This window comes from Helicoverpa zea, chromosome 29 (assembly GCF_022581195.2).
Source record: "Helicoverpa zea isolate HzStark_Cry1AcR chromosome 29, ilHelZeax1.1, whole genome shotgun sequence".
Classification (NCBI taxonomy): Eukaryota; Metazoa; Arthropoda; class Insecta; order Lepidoptera; family Noctuidae; genus Helicoverpa; species Helicoverpa zea.
In genome coordinates, this window is record NC_061480.1 from 2,837,611 (window position 1) to 2,857,962 (window position 20,352).

Here is a 20,352-nt window from a genome sequence, read left to right on the forward strand (position 1 = left end):
TTAGGTACGGCTCGTGGAGTGCGGTAGCGGTTATGTAAATAATTTTCCTAATAATAGATTGCCGAAGAGTTAGAGGTATTGAGTTACGACCAGTTTCTTCATCAAAAGTAAAAGTCAAAGTAATGTCTTAAGTAAAAGTAACGGTGAAATTCGTTTTTTCAAGGCTAAAGTGACAGCAAAACTAATAGAAAAAACGAATTTGACCGTTACTTTTACTTTGACTTTTACTTTTGATGAAGAAACTGGCTGTTAATCTACAATTTGCAAAAGACGGAATTAAGTTTGTGCCTCAGTGGCCAAACGCCGCTCGTCGCGAACTCGTACTTACACTCGCGAGTGGTGTCTAAATAGAATTTTGGAATGCAATATTTAAAAACAATTTTATTGAAAATGAATTATAAATTGCGTTAATTTAATATTGTCAAAAATGAAACGATATACCATATGGAAATCTAGATTTTTCTCGAAACACCTTTTGGTCTAACTAAATCATGTGATGTAGCATACGACTTTTTATTTCAATAGAGTTATAATTACGTATCGAGCACATTTGCTTACAAAACTCGGAATCAACACTCCAAACACACTTGATATATATTGAAAAAATCTCTAAAAACTAAACAATATGAATTGTTTTACTAATCGTAGCAGATATAGGCTATTATTATAAGTACATATGTAAATAATTTAGTAATAATTCTTATTATAGGATGCGTTGTTAAGGCTCATTTGTTATACTGCTCATTAAATTATGAAAATAGGCGTGATAAAATTAGATTCTAATTAGTCTGGCTTTTAGGTTACCAAAAAATATTGACAACATTTTTTACTTTAGCAAAACATTAACTGTCGTGCCACAAAAACTTTCAAACATCTGTCGAACACTTGTCTAGACAGATTCTTCTTCCTCCTGCCCTATTCCCAATTTTACTTGTGGTCAGCGCAATATGTCATCCTCTTCCATTTCCCCTGTCACTCGTCATACTGACACTCACTCCCTTCCTATTCATATCCTCTTTCAGGCAATCCATCCATCTTTTCTTAGGTCTTCCTCTCCATTCATCTACATTCATACTTAGCACACACTAGTCTAGACAGATTATCTCTTTCTGGTTGTTCCCTCAATGCTGAGAATCGTGACTGTATGTCAATCTTCTCCACTCGGTCCGGTTCTGCGCCATATGTACCGCTCCCTGTATCTGGCCTCCAGTCACCTCTTTGAGGTGGTCCACCCCAGACAGATTATAGCGTTGAAATAAGGTCCGTTTTGCAGCCACGTTTTTTTTAGATAAGTGTTCAAAAGATGTTTAAGTTTTTGTAGTAAGGCCATAATAATTTACTAAGATATATGAAAACTTTAAGCGGGGTCTTGTGAAATCACGTTTATGTAAAATTTGTACCCAAAACTGAAGTAACACAAAATTCAATCGTGTTGTATCTTCGTTGTTATTTATTTGTGAGAGAAAAGAAAAAATACGTGTCCATTATTTTAGGGTTATCTAAAAGACGGACTAATTACTTTTTTTCATTCACCATGCCTTTTGCAGGGAGCAATATTGCAAATGGATCTAAATGTTTTACTTATTATTTAATATTTAGTTTAGTTAAATAAATTTCATGTTTATATCACATGCTGGTTGATATCAATAGATATAAATAGTAACATACTGTATTTAAAACTAAGATATATTGAAACACCCTGTGGCTCACCCGCTTACATAAAAAAACATCTATGTAATACTGAAAAAAATACTATCGGGTGTTAAAATGCATTTTTTGTATCAAAAGTAACTAATTTTTAGACAGTCGCTAAAATAGAAAGCGAGAAAGCATTTGAAATTGACGAAAATATACCCTACTAGCTTGTTTCTCGAGGTTTCACCCGCGTCCCGTGGGAACTACTGCCCGTACTGGGATAAAATATAGCCTATGTTACTCGGGAAGAGTGTAGCGCCCCAACAGTGAATGAATTTTTCAAATCGGTTCAGTAGTTTCCTTGAATAGTTTTTGTCACCATCCGGGTGCGGGAAGCAGGGATGCGGGTGAAACCGCGGTCAGAAGCTAGTATTATTATATTTTTGTCAATTTTAATGTTTTTTCTCGCTTCATATGTGAAAAATGTCGGCAATTTGCAAATTGTATCATTCTTAGCGGATTGTAACTTATTGCTAGAGGCGTATTTTATAAATATTGTATGAAATAAACAGACAAACGATACATTTATTGAGTTGTTTTATTCTTTATTTTGTCATGGTATGGGCATATGATGCGGAGGAATGAGAGTCATGTTGTGAGGAGATGAGAGCAGTAAGTCTGACACCAGTCTAACCAAGGGGTATTGGGTTGCCCGGGTAACTGGGTCGAGGAGATCAGTTAGGCAGTCGCTCCTTGTGGCACACTGGTGCTCAGCTGCATCCGGTTAGACTGGAAGCCGACCCCAACAGAGTTGGGAAAAAGGCTCGAAGGATGATGTGATGAGCGACCAAAGAAACGATGGATGGATTGTGTGAATGTCGATATAGTTACAAAAGAAAACAATGAAATTGGTATTAATAGTTTATTAATATAATTATTAGATAATACTATAATAACTTAGTACTAAGCGTGAAGTGACAGAAATATAGCTTTAACGTTCAATATTACAGCTGTATATTGCTTTTGAAACACAACATTCAATATTATCATAGAAGTATATAAATGCAAAAATAACCTGCTTTTTTCTATAACAATATACGATAAGATGAACAATGCTCAGCGCGCTCGGATCGAGTTAAACTGTAGGTCCCGGCTGTCATTGAACATCTTTGGCAGTCGTTACGGGTAGTCAGAAGCCAGAAAATCTGACAACCAGTCTTATTAAAGATGGTTAATGGGTTTTAGAAACTTTCACAAAGCAGCCCATAGTCTGGAAGTTGATGATTGATACACCCATATACTTTTAGGTAATTTTCGGACCGATATAAGTATTTGCCAAACTTTATTGACCTTAAGCATTTTTTTTTCATCCCACCATCTCGGAAAGAGTAGTTTTACCCTTTGACGAGTGCAAAGATTTTTCACCTTGTGCTCTTTTGATTCCCTCGCTATCGCTCAGGATTCTAATTATTGAAACACTTGCTACGCTCGTGTTTCAATTTTAGAATCCTTCGCTTGCTCGGTCATCAAAATTGAGCCCGCGGTTAAAAAGCAACTTTGCACTCTTGTTTATCAAATAACTATTATTTTCTGGTCGCCGTCGACGCTGGATGCAGGTCGTCTCCAACAGGTCTCTGTGGAGATCTAAGAGGGAGGCCTATGTTCAGCAGTGGACGTCCTATGCCTGAGATGATGATGATGATTATTATTATTTTCGACGCAACAACAGCTGTAATACTTCACGTTAAGCTAAGAGTATGTGAGTAAGGCGTGCATGCATGCATGGTCTATCCCATGCGAGGCCGGCCCATGCCGCGTCCCGGGGCTCCGGCCATCGGCATGTCTCCGCTTTTGACGTTCTTTATCGTCTCGTCTACGGACAGGATCTGAAAATTTAGAATTTTTGTTAGTTGCGAGTTCATTGCTATAGTTCGGCCATTCAGAGAATGCGTTCCTGACACGTCGCGATTGAACTGACGACGTAACTTTGCAATGGCGTTGCAGTTACGATAAAAATATTTTTGCTGGTTGTTTACCGTTTTAACAATTGAGGAGCATTAAAACAACATTATTATATCAATAATCAATGAATGTTATTACGTCGTCAGTTCAATCGCGACGTGTCAGGAACGCATTCTCTGAATGGCCGAACTATAATAAATAAATGTGCACAAGATAGTAGTGTTGTCGTCTTCCTGGTAAAACGGCTATTCAAATTGAGATGAAATTTGGTACGGATATAAGTAGGTAAAATTGAGACAGGGCCATGTAAAACAACTTGAAATAGCTATAGCTTCGATTGCTTTACCTAAGCGACGTACGATGGATATCCAATTGAGATTCAATCACGACATAATTACTATTGGAGCCTATGTGGCATACCACAATTTTTTTGTTATAAATATTATACCATTTTCTGTGATTCAATAATCAATCATATTGTTTGCAAATGTAGTAAAGCAACTACCCTATAGATCACATGGCAAACCAATGCAATTTCATCAGAATACGATTAGTCTTATATTTGTGGCAGAATTCTCGCTAAGATTAAAACTGCTATTGAGATTCAATTGACATCCAATTGACACATAAATTAGCAAAATCGAGCTCCAGTAAACTGACATATAACTCTCATCATATGACTCTCACGTTATAGTTATCGGTACGGATAATGAGCTCTCGGCGGAAGAGTGGGGTTCGCTTTGCGCACTGTACACTTATAGCTATAAACCAATAAATCACTTCTGCGCAGGTGAAGGTCAGGGCTCAATATCCGTGCCGATAACTTTACCTATAAAATAAACTGCACCACCTGCATAACATTTAATATTTTTATCGTGTTAACAATTGTTGGCGAGCCAAATAAATAAAATAAAAATTACATATGTAAGTAAGTATCTAAGTATTACCTGTGCAGCGGCCTCGCAGGCGGCGGTGATGGCGTTGATCTTGACGACGGCGGGCTCCCACACGCACGACACGAAGTTGTCGCCGATGTCCTCCTTCTGGATGTCGATGCCGTACCACACCTCGCCTGGGACGAGGAAAATGTTACTTTAGAGTTGGTTGTAGACATAGAAATAAAGACATTATATAATCGATAGGACGTCCACCAACAAGGTGGACAGACGACCTTATATGTCGGTCGCCGTCGACGCTGGATGCAGGTCGCCTCCAACAGGTATCTGTGGAGATCTAAGGGGGAGGCCTATGTTCAGCAGTGGACGTCCTATGCCTGAGATGATGATGATGATAGTCGATAGCTTCAAATGGTAAAAAAAATAAACTAGAAAGAAAAATAAGTTTAATCGCAGGTGTAAAATACGCAAGAGTATATCTTGAACAATATAAACAACAAAAGAAAGAAAAAAATAAAGTCTTAAAGCGCGCAATACGGCCCTCGCTCAGCATAATGCTGCGACCCGAAACGAGACAGAGTCCCAGCGCTGGTTTTCAGCGATAGCCGGTGCTAACTTACAAGAAATAGTGGACACTTAGATACTTAAAGAATATAAGTGTAAAAAAACTAATAAATATGTGTCTATATCTATACTCATATTAAATAACTGAAAAGTTTGTTTGCTAATCTTAGTAAAATAAAAGCCTCATATCTTTTTCTATAATCCACAAAGTTCTGTTCAGAAATTGGATCCGTTGTTTATAATCATTGGCTTATAATATCCTAAAGCTAAAGAGTTTCTTTCGCGAAAATAACATATCTCAAATATATTCTTTGTCATTGTTTCTCTAGAAATTATATAATTTCAAATGTGACCGGAGGGGTCCTTTTTGGGAAGTTGGGATGAAAATTAAAAATATCAAATAGACATTCGTTCCTTGTGGCACACTGGTACTCAGCTGCATCCGGTTAGACTGGACTCTCAGCTACTAGGGAACGGCCTAGGCACTTGATACATACCATTATGATGCTTATTCCTCAGCTTATTGAGCAGGTTGGTGGCATCGAAGCCGGCGTTATCACACAGCTGTCGAGGAACCGCCTCGAAGGCGCGGGCCACTGCAGCCACCAGGAGCTGTTCCTTACCAAGCTACATATATCTAGTTGCCCGAGTAACTGGGTTGAGGAGGTCAGATAGGCAGTCGCTCCTTGTGGCACACTGGTACTCAGCTGCGTTAGACTGGAAGCCGACCCCAACCTAATGATGGTTATGCCCTCATCAGGGACTGAGGACTCACAGGATCTTCCACTTCTTTTTTCTATCTTGAGCAGCATCCTTCCAGCATCCTAGCTTCTTCGACCCCAACATATTTAAGGAAAAGTCTAGGCAGATGATGATATATTTCACATACCGTTATGATGCTTATTCCTCAGCTTGTTAAGCAGGTTTGTGGCATCGAAGCCGGCGTTATCACACAGCTGCCGAGGAACTGCCTCGAAGGCGCGAGCCACTGCTGCCACCAGGAGCTGTTCCTTCCCGGCGACGCTCTTGGCGTACTCGCGGAGGTGTTTAGAGATTTCCATGTCAATGGCGCCTCCACCTTGGGGAAGATAAATAAGTTTTAGAAATGAAAATATTTCTACAAAAAAAATCAACTTCAATAAATAATGTCGAAAACCTAATTCTGAAAACTGACTGAAAAAATCGGCTCAACCAAACGTGAAATAATTGCGCACAAATCGAACTCAATAAAACTGAAAACCTCCTTTTTTAAGTTAATCCGCTACGAAAAAAAGTTAGCTTCGTTAAACGTTAAAGCGTTACATTTCGGAAGAATTAACGCAAGTTTAAGTTAATCGTTAATCCGTTAACTATGTGTAAAATTGCATTTTTATATCGTTGCGTTAGTGAACTTATAAAACCTGTTGGTTGGTTTAGGATCTGGAAGTTAACAGGGGCCCGAAGTTAATAATGTCATGAAAAGAAATTGAATCGCAATATAATCGCAATAGCAGTTTTAACAAAGAGTGGGAAACAACTACTTCTGTGTATTTTTAAAGATTATAATTATTTGTAAGCCTCATATCAATTTAAAATCCTCACAACCATTCAGAAATTGGATCCGTTGTTTATAATCATTGGCTTACAACGACAAAGCGGGTACCTATTTTTTAGTTTTTAAAACAGAGAAGAGACATCTTTTTCTTAGTAAGAACTTGACTAAAGATAAAAGTCTTGATATGAATTTTTAATTAAAATAACAGATTTGACATCGAAATTTCTGTCTGAGAGGCGGTTTTTTTTGGGTCGGCAACAATGTATTGCTTATAATGTGTGTTTGGTAATATCATTCCTTTTTTTTCAATTCCAATTCCACTCTAGAAGGTTTACACGAGGACCTAAGGTCACAACAGTCACTCACCAGCGACGACGGCATCGTTCTTGATGGTCCGGCGCACGATCATGATGGCGTCGTGCAGCGACCGCTCAGTCTCCTCCAGGAACTGTTCCGCACCACCGCGGAGGAGCAGGGTGCACGTCTTCGCTGCCGGACATCCTGGAATGAGGCATAGGAACGTTAGACAGTTTTAAAGATTCAAGGTCATTTTTGAAGGTCAAGGTCAACTCAGTAAATGAGTCGCAAACACCAAGGTACAATTGACCTGGAGCGGAACACGAAGGATAACTAGGTATTGGTTAAAATTCAAAGTACTTTATTATCAAACTATTCAACATTTCGAAGGTCATAGAAATCAATGCCGGGGTCGTTAAGACGTCCTCTAGCTCTAGAAATCACTAGAGAACTATCTACTTTTGAAACCTAAATACAAGAATACATACAATAACCATTTTTTCTAGTTTCTAGCTAAGGTTGGGTTCAATCTTGGTAAGCTACACTATCTAGTCTACATTTTATCCGTGTACGGAAAGAAATCTACGCATTATCTTAATACAAATATACATAGTACTACAACAATGCGCATTATAATCTTACCATCAGGAGCCACCTCTTTATTATAACCTGGATAAAGGAGAAGGCAGGAGTTAGTGGGAGAAGGAGTGAAATAAAAAGTATATAGGAAGGAATAGTGAAATCTAGGGGTGAAGAAAAACATGGCTAGGATTTTTACTTTATTGGGGAATTAGAGTTAAATACTCGAATTCCCGATAAAGTAAGTTACTGGTTGATCTTAAATCTTTTTTAAGAATTTTTGATTTTGTAAATGATCTTTCAACAGATGTAACTGAAACCGGCAGTGTAAGTAATATTCTTAGCGCTATTGCTGTGTTCGGAAATATTGAAATCAAATCATTAGTAAAAGATATTGTATTTTTTAAATATTACGTGATAAGTGACTAATATTTGTGAGCAAAGACTTTCTTTTGCTTGTTTTTAAAACCTGTCCGTTGTGCTTCGCTTTAGTTAAGTCTAAGTTTTTTTTAACGACTAAAAATCATCAAATTACCTCTCCCGCTGTGGGTTAGCAGTGGTAAGGGAGTGTCAGACTCTTACTGACTAAAAACCGTCGTGTTCCGCCGTAGGCCGCCTATGTACCAGCGCCGCGGTAACTCTTTCGAACAATCCCGCAGCCCAGGGCAGAGGCCTGCAGCTACACTCACCAGTGAACATGTTGTATCGCTCGCCGCCGACCTGTCGCTCGGAGAAGGCGGCGGCGGTGCCGAGGGCGGAGGGCTGCAGGTCTCGTACAGAGCTCAGGACTGCGCCCCCGCAGGCGCGTTGGGTGCGGCGCATGTCCTCTTCAGGCACGCGACCGGCGCAGAACATGTCACTAGAAGACAAAAAAATATATATTAAGTACTACTATATACTTGGCTGCAAAACAGCACTTTTCGAAGGTAAGAAATTTACAAAAGACAGCAACCAAAACGCCCACCCTTCACCCACTTCCTATATTTGCGCTGGGAAGAGTGTTTTACGTTCTCCTTTACCATCAAAGTGCTTATTTAAAAAACTTTAGTGCTTGTCGTATAATTCTTTTTTGACACTTACGAATGAATTTCCTACCCACCAAAGCAAAATTAATTTACCTTTAAAGTTAGCATTAAACCTCAGACTGCATATGTTAAATTTTAAGTTGCCTTGAGATATTCAAGGACGAAATTCCAAAAAATTCAAGGTCAAAGGTCAAAATTTTTCGAGACTGTTTAAATTACTCAATTCAATAAGGAAGCGCCTAGCCGGATACTCACCGGTCAGCAAAGTACTGTGTGGCCACGTCTCCTATGGGCAGCTTGCTCAGCACCACGTTGGCTCCACTCGCGTGAAGAGCTACACTAAGGAAGCGCCTAGCCGGATACTCACCGGTCAGCAAAGTACTGCGTGGCCACGTCTCCTATGGGCAGCTTGCTCAGCACCACGTTGGCTCCGCTCGCGTGAAGAGCTTGGAGCTTCTCGTACAGGATCTGCCATTCAGCGTCGACCACTTTCTGGTATTCTGATACGTTGTCTACTCGGACCTGGGTACGATTTAAATGGGTATAGTGAGTAAATATAAAAGTAAATCAGTCTATTGGGGACTTGTAAGACAAGATAAAAGATAATTTATTTTGTTAAAACAAAACTAGTTATCCAATGTAAATTATATTTGGTACATAGATAGTCTAGACTTCTGACTTTTTAATCAAATGAAGGAAAGAAAGAAGGAAGGTATATACAATAGTAAAAATAAAATACTATATACAAAACATAAAAACATACATTAGTAAAAGAACATTTAGGCGTTGAAGTATATTATAAGTAAATAAATAAACATTGATTAATTTTGTGTGTCCTGAGACAAATTCATATTTATAAATTCTTCCCATACCAGGATGAAACGAAACTTTGGTATAGTTGTCATCAGTCCCACCTGCGCATCCAAGCTTTTTTGTAGTTCTTTTAACAATAACGATTATTTGTAAGCCTCATATTAATTTAAGATCCTCACAGTTGATCAGAAATTGGATCCGTTGTTTATAATCATTGGCTTACATTTTTTATTTGTTTAATATGTATTTTGTGTAAATATTTTTTGCATGATGAACATCCTTGGCAGTCGTTACGGGTAGTCAGAAGCCAGTAAGTCTGACACCAGTCTAACCAAGGGGTATCGGGTTGCCCGGGTAACTGGGTTGAGGAGGTCAGATAGGCAGTCGCTTCTTGTAAAGCACTGGTACTCAGCTGAATCCGGTTAGACTGGAAGCCGACCCCAACATGATTGGGAAAAAGGCTCGGAGGATGGATATGTACATCTCCCGAGCCTTTTCCCCAACTTATCCCACCCCAGTCCGCTTCCGGTCTAACCGGATGCAGCTGAGTACCAGTGTGCCCCAAGGAGCGACTGTCAACCCTCCTCAACCTAGTTACCAGGACTTACTGGCTTCTGACTACCTGTAACGACTCCTGATAGTTATATTTGGTGTGTTGTACCTAATCACATTCAATCATATCACTTACAATACTTTTTAGTTTTCATAATTTAAAATATCATGTGTAAAGCAGAAATAAAGTATAGTTGTATCGAATGTTTTGACCACTTAACAGCTGTCAGTTGTCAAGGGAGAATTTCCTTGTTTGTACTGACTTTTCTATTTCTTGCACATTTTTATTGTATTATTATTTTTCTTCATGCTAATCGTCAAATATTAGCCAGTATATTAACGTATTTAATTTAATGTGATTAGGTATTACACACTTGTATAATAAAACTAAACTCTCACCTCAGCATTATCCCTCTCCGCTTTAAGTTCAAGCTCGATGTTCAGCAGAGCAATCTTGCAATTCTCATAGCTCTTGGGCTGCATCTCGAAGCCAGCATACGAGAATGTCTTCTTGAAGGCCACTCCGGCTACCATGAACGAGTCTTCTAGAGCACCACCGGAGATTTTTTTGATACCTGTTGGTAGGAATAAGTATTGATTAAATTGGCTTGAATTTTACAAAATTCTTGTACCCAAATTATCATCATCTGCGGATGAAGGAATGAGCGTTAATCACCACGTTAACGACATTTATTTGTACATAAAAAAAACTGTCATGCATGAGTTGGACTTGTGCATATAAGTTCCGTACATTATGTATTAAAACGAGCATATGTAAGAATAACATTTATTGTGTGGGAGCCCAAAAATAATTATATCCTAGCTTCTGCTGTAAGCTGAGATACAGGCTCACGCCTAGTTCGGCTGCAGATGCTACTTCTCTTTTTATAAGTAATCTGTCAGCCTAGTTTTGTAAGAAGAAATGTATTATTGTTTTTGAGTAAATAAAAAATTATTAAAATTATTCTAGTTATTTATTGTTGCGATAACGCCAATACAAATAAGAGTCTATGAAAAATTTAATTATCCTACTATCACAGTTAATGTGATACAGACTGGTGACAGACTGACAATGAAGTCTTAGTAATAGAGTCCCATTTTACCGTTTGGGTACAGAACTCAAAAAAATTACAATAATTACAATAATATTATAATCCATCTTTTAAATAAGCAAAAAATATATTAAACACACTTTACTTTTTAAATTAAACATATTTTTCCGTTCGACAAAACGGCTAGCCAAATAAAGACATCATCAAGACTCACCGATCATATCCAAAGGCAGCAGTGGAGCGTCCAAGGACAGTACAGCGTCAACCACCATCTTGGAGAAGTGGTCTTTCTGCTGGTGAATCAGCTTCGAAGACATAGCGGTGGCTGCACACTTGGTCAGAAGCTCCCTGTAGACAAAATAGGGATCTTTAACTGGTCAAAGAGTGTAATAAACTGATAAAAAATAATAGAAAATTATTTGTCTATAGGTATTCCATTTGGCACTCTGCTTAAATCTTGATACGACTTTTCACACATCATCATCTGCTGAGTCTTTTCCCAACTACGCATGTACTAATTGGGTTGGTCAAAGTGGATAGTACAACTAAATGAGTAGTATTTGTAAGTCTCATTTCTTTTAACATAATCCTCAAAGTTCTATTCAGAAATTGGATCCGTTGTTTATAATCATTGGCTTACATATTCATTAATAATAGCGTCTGGAACAATTATGGCCACGGCGGCTGTTCGCATATCGGGTGTGTCGTTCATAATCACATTAAATTCTATCACATGTACTTCATGATATTCTATAGCGAATTGTAAAAAAATAACCTAATCCATTCAGTGGTTTGGCCACAGGACTCATTTTTCGTTTTCATAATTTACAACATCATGTGTAAAGCAGAGATAAAGTTAGGAGTATCGAATGTTTTGATCAGTTGACAGCTGTCAGTTTTCAAGGGAGAATTTCAGCTGTTTGTAATGACTGACTTCTATATGGTGTTCTAATTTTCGCACATTTCTATTCTATTTACTTTGTTTGAAAAATGCATTTTTTTATTTTTACGTATTTTTCTTTTTTCTTTGTGTTAATCAACATATATTAACCAGTATATTAACGCATTTCATTTAATGTGATTATGAACGACACACCCGATATAACGAGATCAGTCAGCTACGCAGGACATATTATAGTGCACTCACTATTCCTACACTCTCATGGCGCGATGGTTCGACAACCCTGCACCACCGCCCGGAGAGAGATCACATTTTACAAACAGTTTATAATTTTAGTATAGACTAGCTTTTTTGTTTCAACTGCAACTCTTTTCCCAACTCCTCCCCATACAGGAACAAAATACAGCCTATGTAACTCGGGAACGGTGTAGCTTTACAACAGTGAAAGATTATTTTAATCGGTTCGCTACTTCGTCCCTCCCTGGATCTATCAAAAAACTTCGATTGATTTTCAAACTTGTCACAAAAGCAGAAGGTTAGTATGCGGTTGGTAAAATTTGACAGATTTGGATAGGTTGAATTGCTATTGTTTGTAAAAACAGACAGAAATATTTTTATTATATTATACTAGTATAGATAAAATCACACACATACCTCTGTTTCTCAGGCGACGTATTATCAATTTTCACCGCTAATTCTCTGACGCGATCCACTGCAAGTTTGGCCGCCACCCTAATAGCCTTAATTATAATACGCGGATGTACACCTAGAAAGACATATTAAAAAAAACGTGAGTTTGTGTGTGTAAATAGTGTAGTTGTGTGGGCGTTCGGCTGGCAGGAGCTGGATGCGAGAAGCCGAAAATCGATCTCAGTGGCGTGCACTTGGAGAGGCCTATGTCCAGCAGTGGACTGCGATAGGCTGACGATGATGATGATGTGGGCGTTCTCATAAACGTGTGTTGTCCTCACGGGAAGGTCAGAAATTGGATCCGTTTGTTATAATCATTGTTTTTTTATGGTTTTTCGTAATGTTCTGTCTATGTTGTTTGTTTACTAGATATAAAGACAACTCAAAATCATTTATTCAAACTTGGCTAAAAAAAAGCGCTTTTTGGGTATCAACATTTACAAACAATAGCCCCCAAAAGGCCTCCCAGGGAAAGTATTTGACATTACTAGTACCTATGTGGCTTATGTAAAATTCTATCTATAGTAAGCAAATCAACATATTGATAGATTATTGGAATCGGCCGTATTTAAAAGTAAATTACGATCGATTTTTCGCTTATACGCCAATTATGACTTCTCATCTTTGGAATTTTAGGGTCTTTCCAAAATATACATAGTAAGGTCATTCGCGATATTTCATTTCGTTGAATTAGAAAATTACAGTCCATTATTGCAAACTGTATTTTGGATTTAATATTGTAAAAACGTTTTTAAGTTTAAGAAAAAAATTTACAAGAACAATATTGTTTATCAATTTGTTATGACAATATGCCACTGAAACTTACAAAAAAGAAAATACCCACATAATTAACAAATTTTCTTTTCATTTAAATAATTTAAATATACCACATACCTTCTTCAACAAACGGCTTCAATCTCTTCAGAAGCTCTCCAGCCAGGATGACCACAGACGTGGTGCCATCACCGACCTGCAAAACCAACATTACACTGGTTAAACTATAGTGTAGTTATAGTTAAAGTTAACTGTAGCACTTAAGAGTTAACCTCATATCTACTATCATGAGCCACACGGTGGTTCAGTAATTGGATCCGTTTGTTTTTAATCATTGGTTAACTTTTTAATCTGAATTCTATACTATCTCTATTTATTTATAAAAATCAGGTATACTGCCCATAGAAAATACTATACATAAATATTATAACATTAACATTAATCATATAGTAATCATAGGTATTTTATAAAAACAATTATAAAATAAAATATAGACTAATTGAGAAATAACTACTTTTTGAAGTTGGTTAAAAGTAAAATTGTTTCAGTTACTAATTATAACTCACAAATAGTTGAACTGATTTGGCCAAAAATTGTGGGGAAGTAGCTTAGACCCAGGGGAAGGACATAAAATACTTTTTATCCTCATCTAGGCTAAGGATGTAGTCTTTGCGACGCGGGTAAAACCGCGGGCGGAAGAGTATTTATATAGAAGTAGTTCACTCGAGAAATAGGTGAAACCATGGGTGAGAACAAGTAATTGTGTTTCAATCCCACACTTCTTTAAAATCCTTAAAATAAAGTTACATATATAATTAAAAATTAAGACAGGATTTCTGCACTTCAAAATATACTCATATTTCCAAAATCAAATTTTATTCTATTCACTCAGAAACCACCACAATTTCACATACCATCTTACAACATAAAAAAAAATCTCACCTCAGCATCCTGCGACTTAGCAATATCCACCAGGGTTTTAGCAGCCGGATGCACAATATCCAGGAGCTTCATGATGGTAGCTCCATCGTTGGAGATCACCGCCTTGCCGTTGTGGTCTACGATCAGCTTGTCCATGCCTCGAGGGCCCAGGGTTGTGCGGACCTGGGGAAAGGAAGTTTTGGTACATTGACTTTTGATGTATAAGAAATTTGGTTTTAGTAGTAACTGATTTCAGGTAAGATAAAATAAAATATTACATTGACTGGTCACAGATGATAATGTGTTGGTTAAAGTTGTGGCAAGTAAGGTCAAAATTATTTATTTCAAAAAGGCAGATAGAAGCTCTTTCGAAACGTCACTAGTTGAACGGTAAAAAAATATATTTTTGTATGTGAATATTTAAGAGAAACATTTTTATTTTATTTTATTAGGGGCAGAAAACAGTTACATGCTAGAGAAAATACAAGAAAATACTTAAAACTATAGTTCGGCCGTTCAGAGAATGCGTTCCTGACACATCGCGATTGAACTGACGACGTAACTTTGTAATGGCGTTGCAGTTACGATAAAAATTTTTTGCTGATTGTTTACCGTTTTAACAATTGATGAAATAAATTTAAAACAACATTATTATATCAATAATCAATGAATGTTATAATTTTGGTCCAAACTGAGTGTCAAATAACTTGGTAAACAATATTTTTCTAAATCTATACTGCGCAATTACAAGGTTATGTCAGCGCTTTATATTTGTAGTGCTGTGCTAAAAATAACAGGCAAGTATCGTAATCAGTTCTTTTACAGTTATACTTATATTATAAAATAAAAGATTTGTTTTTCTTTTTTAAAATTTGAAAATAATGGACTATAAGATAACTTTTATGAATTTAATACAGCTAATTTCAGCTAATTATTAAAAGCTTATATTAGTATCTTAAGGTAACAAACTGCGTAAGTTAAAACTTCAATACCAATCTGTGTTTAATAATCTTAGCAAATTCGGATTTGTCTCACATAGCTTAATCTCATAGACACCAATAAGTAAGTAGTATAATATGTGCGCAGTCCTGTTTACTATATTATGTCTATGGTTTTTATTTGATTATCCGGCTTATGTTTAATGGACTTGTAGCGACATGAAACGCATACAACCTTTTCGACTCGCAACCTTCAATAGTCATGAAGAAAAATACAATGAAGTTCAAATGTCAAATTCAAAATTTTAAATTTTCAAAATCAGATTTTCGTTGTCGCAGGCGTACACATATAAATAGGGCGCCGCCCGTATAAATAAATTAGTCGACATAAATTCTTCGTGCGTAACTCATCTCCTTAAGACTGTTTCTGCTTTTCAAACTGACATCGGCGCTAAATAGGACTTCGATTGTGTTTTTTATTGCGTTCTTTTTACTTTTGGTGCATAATAATGCCTAAACGTGGACAAACATTGAAAAGTGGAGCCCGTGAGTTAATCATCAAGCTGCAAGATTACTTTGAGCGGGAGCGGCAAAATTGCGGACCCCTGATACCTGTCGAACAAGTACAAGAACGCGTCTCTCAGGCGCTTGGAGTTAGCAAACGAACGATAACAAATATTAATAAAGAAAAGTTCGGCTCGACTGGCATGGAAGATAATATTTTACGTACTCCGAAGAAGAAACGTAGAACTAAACCCGTGACAGATATTGACACCTTTGACGCCGATGCAATCAGAAATCATATATATGGTTACTATTCCAGAAATGAATATCTCAACAGGAAGAAGCTTTTGGCATCCTTAAGAGAAGCTGGACTGTTTAGGGGGGGTAAAACTGCTTTAACCAAAATCTTAAAAGATATAGGTTTTTCGTATAAAAAAACAGACAAAAGAAAAATTTTATTAGAACGATACGACGTAATTTTAAAAAGGATAAGTTTTTTGAGGGAAGCAAAAAAAATTGATAACTGGGATAATGTCGTGTTCATTGACGAGACATGGCTAAACGCCAATCACACGGTTTCCCGTTCCTGGACGGATGATACACAAGCGTCAACGTCAAAAGTACCAATGGGTAAGGGGGCCCGTCTGATAATATGCCACGCAGGTTCTGCAAAATACGGCTTTGTGGAGAACGCGTTACTGGCATTTCAATCAAAAACCACAAATGACTACCACGAGGAAATGAATGCCACTACATTTAAAGAGTGGTTCCAGAACGTGCTTTTGCCCAGCCTAGCAGAGCCTTCTGTAATATTCATGGATAATGCCTCCTATCACTCGGTTCAAATACAGAAACCCCCTACCCAAGCTAATAAAAAAGAAGAAATGGTGGCTTGGTTACAAGCAAAAGGCATTGACGCAAATATGCAGATGCTAAAAGCAGAGCTAATTAAATTAGTTAAAGAAAATAAAGCGGCAAATGTGCGATACGAAATCGATGAACTGGCTCTGGAGTACGGTCATCGCGTTCTAAGAATTCCACCGTATCATTGCCAATATAACGCGATCGAGCTAATCTGGGCTCAAATAAAAGGTTACGCCGCCCGCCACAATACTTCCCCGCCATTCAGCACGAAAAAGATGATGACCCTATTAAAAGAAGCCTGCGGGGAAGTCACAAGAGATGACTGGGCAAGGGTTGTTGAGAAGACTAAAAACCTGATTTTGGAACATTTTGACCGAGATATCAGGATTGATTCTGTTATTGATAATAATATAATTATACATGTAGGGGAAGATGATGATGAAGACACCACCTCCTCCAATATTACCTTTTTTTGGTTTCCACTTAAATAACTAAAATAAAAATTTAAATGATTCCGCCAATTTAAAACGAAAATAATCTTAAAATAATTTGGCGGTTCATTTTGGAGGAACGGTAACGAACTCAGTGTTATGTTGTGCCCATCACTAGTCGTGACTAACTGACAGGTGTCAGGAACGCATTCTCTGAACGGCCGAACTATAGTTGCACAAACATGTAACCCACTCCAATGTCCACATGTAGACATAAGAATATGAGAAGAAGGAGTGCGGTGTGAGTTAACAGAATACATTGCCTTCTGCATGAGCCTTTTGTATTAGATAATATGTGTAAGTAACTGTGTTTTTATAGATCAAGAATGACTGAACCGATTTTAATGAATTTTTGTGGTAAGGTAGCTTGAAAACAATAGGTGAGAGTGGGAAAGGTTTCCTAGGGCCACAGGTGAAACGGTGGTAAATAAAAAAAAGATTGCAAGAATTTTTGGGTCTGGTTAAAGTTAATGATGGGTTGGTCGAAGTGGATAATAAGTAGTTATAGTAAGCCTCATATCTTTTTCTAATCCTCAAAGTTCTGTTCAGAAATTGGATCCGTTGTTTATAATCATTGGCTTACAATATCCTAAGTTACATAGACTAATAATTGTAAAAAAGCTTAAAAAGTTTGTTTCCTTGAACACACTTATCTCAGGAACTATTGGACTGATTTGAAAAATCCTTTCACTGTTGGAAAGCTACACTCTTCCCGAGTAACATAGGCTATATTTTATCCCGGTACGGGCAGTAGTTCCTACAGTACGCAGGTGAACCTGCTCATTGGAGCTAGTGATTACATATTCTATAGGTACTGACGCTGGATGCAGGTCGCCTCCAACAGGTATCTGTGGAGATCTAAGGGGGAGGCCTATGTTCAGCAGTGGACCTCCTATGGTTGAGATGATGATGATGATGATGATATGTACTTACTGCATCTACTACAAGTTGGCAGGCATTGATGTTGGAGATGAGCTGGGGCTTGCCTTGGGACTGGTCCGTCCCTTCCTTTAGCACGAGGATCTGTGGTTGCTGTAAGGAAATATTATTGATTTGATAAATATTTCACACATACAGGTAAGTCCCAGAAGTCCTGAGGACTTTAATAGTGAAGGAGTAGGGAGTGCACCTATGTCTGCACAAGTGCATACAAGAACGGTTTGACTATGGCAGCTTTGAGCTTCTATTCTTCATCGTCATCATCCTCCTGCCCTTATCCCAATTTTATTTGGGGTCGGCGCAGCATGTTTTCTCCTTCCATACTCTTCTATCTGCCATCATCTCACAAGTAACATTCTTTCTTACCATATTTACTTTCATACAATCCATCCATTGTTTCTACTATTATTATCTTTACTTATTATATTGTTATCAATTAAGAGTAATGTTTACTGTTAGGCTACATTATAAATAATGATTTACTAAGGCAGCTGAGGCCAAATAGATCTTTAATTAATTTTTTTTAGCTATAACTGAGTGTTCTTAAACTTTTTTGTATTTTTAGACTTAAAATAGAAAATACATGAATTTTAATTGTTATATTAGACGTATTTCATCGTATTATAGCTATATAAGTAGGAATTAAAGTGTTTTTTAACTTAATTATAGGTTTAAAAGCAAGTCACATGAACAGTTGTGATTTCGAGTCATACTTTTCATAGACAATGACAATTGAACATCAGATAAAGCCGGGAGAAAATTATTATTTACGTATCAAATACTACTGTTTTTGCCGGTTTATAATAGCTTTTATTATAACGACAGACTTCCATACCCATTACAGCAATATTTCACGACAAAATTGCGTGAAATTCACAATATTCCGAATCTATCTCGAATTTTAACCCTCAACTTTTTGTATCACTTTTTCACATAAAATTAACCACAAATCACACAAAATATTAACTCAGACTTATAATTTACATCACGCTCTAAAAATCTGTGTTGATTAAAGTAAGAAAATGTTAAAGATTATAGCAGAAAATTTAAATTAAATTACCATTTTGACTTAGATTTTTCCACAAATAAAACCTCAAAAACCGAATGACTTTGACAGCTGACTAAGAGAGTTGCTAGACTTTTGCTTCGCTGCCTAAAGACGGGGAAAATTTGGAATTTAGCAATAAAATATAAAAATTGTTTACGAAATGCTTCGCAAATACTCCAGTAAGAATATTTTTCTTATAAATATCAGTAAAACGTAAACTTATTTTAGATGGATCTTTATTATAAGGAGACTTGTGCTTGTTTTCAGATATGGGTATTTGAGGGCGCAGGTGTAGTAACTAAACGTGATTCTGATTGGTCGGCAGAGAGAAATGGAACGGTTTGATTTAGGGATGTGGCGTAAACCATTAGTATCGATTTATCGTCATGTCATATGTAATCCATTATTGTTATACTTCGGCCGTTCAGAGAATGCGTTCCTGACACCTATCAGTTAGTCACGACTAGTGATGGGCACAACATAACACTGAGTTCGTTACCGTTCCTTCAAAATGAACCGCCGCATTATTTTAAGATTATTTTCGTTTTAAATTGGCGGAATCATTTGTTTTATATTTTAGTTATTTAAGTGGAAACCAAAAAAAGGTAATATTCATATAATAAAATTGTTTTATTTATTCTTTGTTACAAGCACATTGAATTGAATGTGCGAACAGAATATTAATCAGACTCCGATTTGCTTGAGGAGGTGGTGTCTTCATCATCATCTTCGCCTACATGTATAATTATATTATTATCAATAACAGAATCAATCCTGATATCTCGGTCTAACAAAAGCCGGGTAATCAAATAAAAACAGATCGAAAACACTTGAAAAACGTGGTCTATGCGCACGAAACGACAACGGACGACTGTTTTAGCGTCACAAAATGGCGGCCCATAACGCCATTTGGGGTTACCATTTTTAATCTAAGTATAAAAATGCGGTTTGGTCATAGTTTTATTTTTATATTTCATAAACGTTATAATTAAGTCTTATAGTCCATTATTTTCCAATTCTTAAAAAGAAAATCAAAACGTATTATTTTATATTATAACTGTATAAGAACAGATTACGATACTTGCCTGTTATTTTTAGCACAGCACTACAAAATATAAACCGCTGACATAACCTTGTAATAGCGCAGTATAGATTTAGAAAAATATTGTTTACCAAGTTATTTGACACTCAGTTTGGCACAAAATTATAACATTCATTGATTATTGATATAATAATGTTGTTTTAATGCTCCTCAATTGTTAAAACGGTAAACAACCAGCAAAAATATTTTTATCGTAACTGCAACGCCATTGCAAAGTTACGTCGTCAGTTCAATCGCGACGTGTCAGGAACGCATTCTCTGAATGGCCGAA

General features: G+C 37.0%; 1 protein-coding gene across 1 annotated transcript; it reads right to left on the reverse strand.

Annotated features, from left to right (window-relative positions):
* Positions 1–3,344: 3,344 nt before the first annotated feature.
* LOC124644195 (T-complex protein 1 subunit eta) lies at positions 3,345–19,120 on the reverse strand. Its single transcript, XM_047183443.1, has 13 exons — positions 18,992–19,120; positions 17,926–18,024; positions 14,217–14,378; positions 13,395–13,470; positions 12,465–12,576; positions 11,124–11,257; positions 10,257–10,432; positions 8,860–9,014; positions 8,157–8,326; positions 6,958–7,092; positions 5,947–6,135; positions 4,545–4,669; positions 3,345–3,521 (listed from the first exon to the last, which is right to left on the reverse strand). Exons 1-13 carry the CDS (start codon positions 18,992–18,994, stop codon positions 3,423–3,425), a joined length of 1,635 nt encoding a protein of 544 aa, XP_047039399.1. The 5' UTR covers positions 18,995–19,120; the 3' UTR covers positions 3,345–3,422.
* Between the last annotated feature and the right edge of the window lie 1,232 nt (positions 19,121–20,352).

What these genes read in the sequence shown, in the direction of transcription:
- LOC124644195 (XM_047183443.1), bottom strand. An exon ending in CTAAGTCGCAGGATGCTGAG is followed by an intron (nt 13,471 to 14,216) that starts GTGAGATTTTTT and finishes TTGGTTTTGCAG; the next exon opens with GTCGGTGATGGCACCACGTC. An exon ending in GAAGCCGTTTGTTGAAGAAG is followed by an intron (nt 12,577 to 13,394) that starts GTATGTGGTATA and finishes ATGTCTTTCTAG; the next exon opens with GTGTACATCCGCGTATTATA.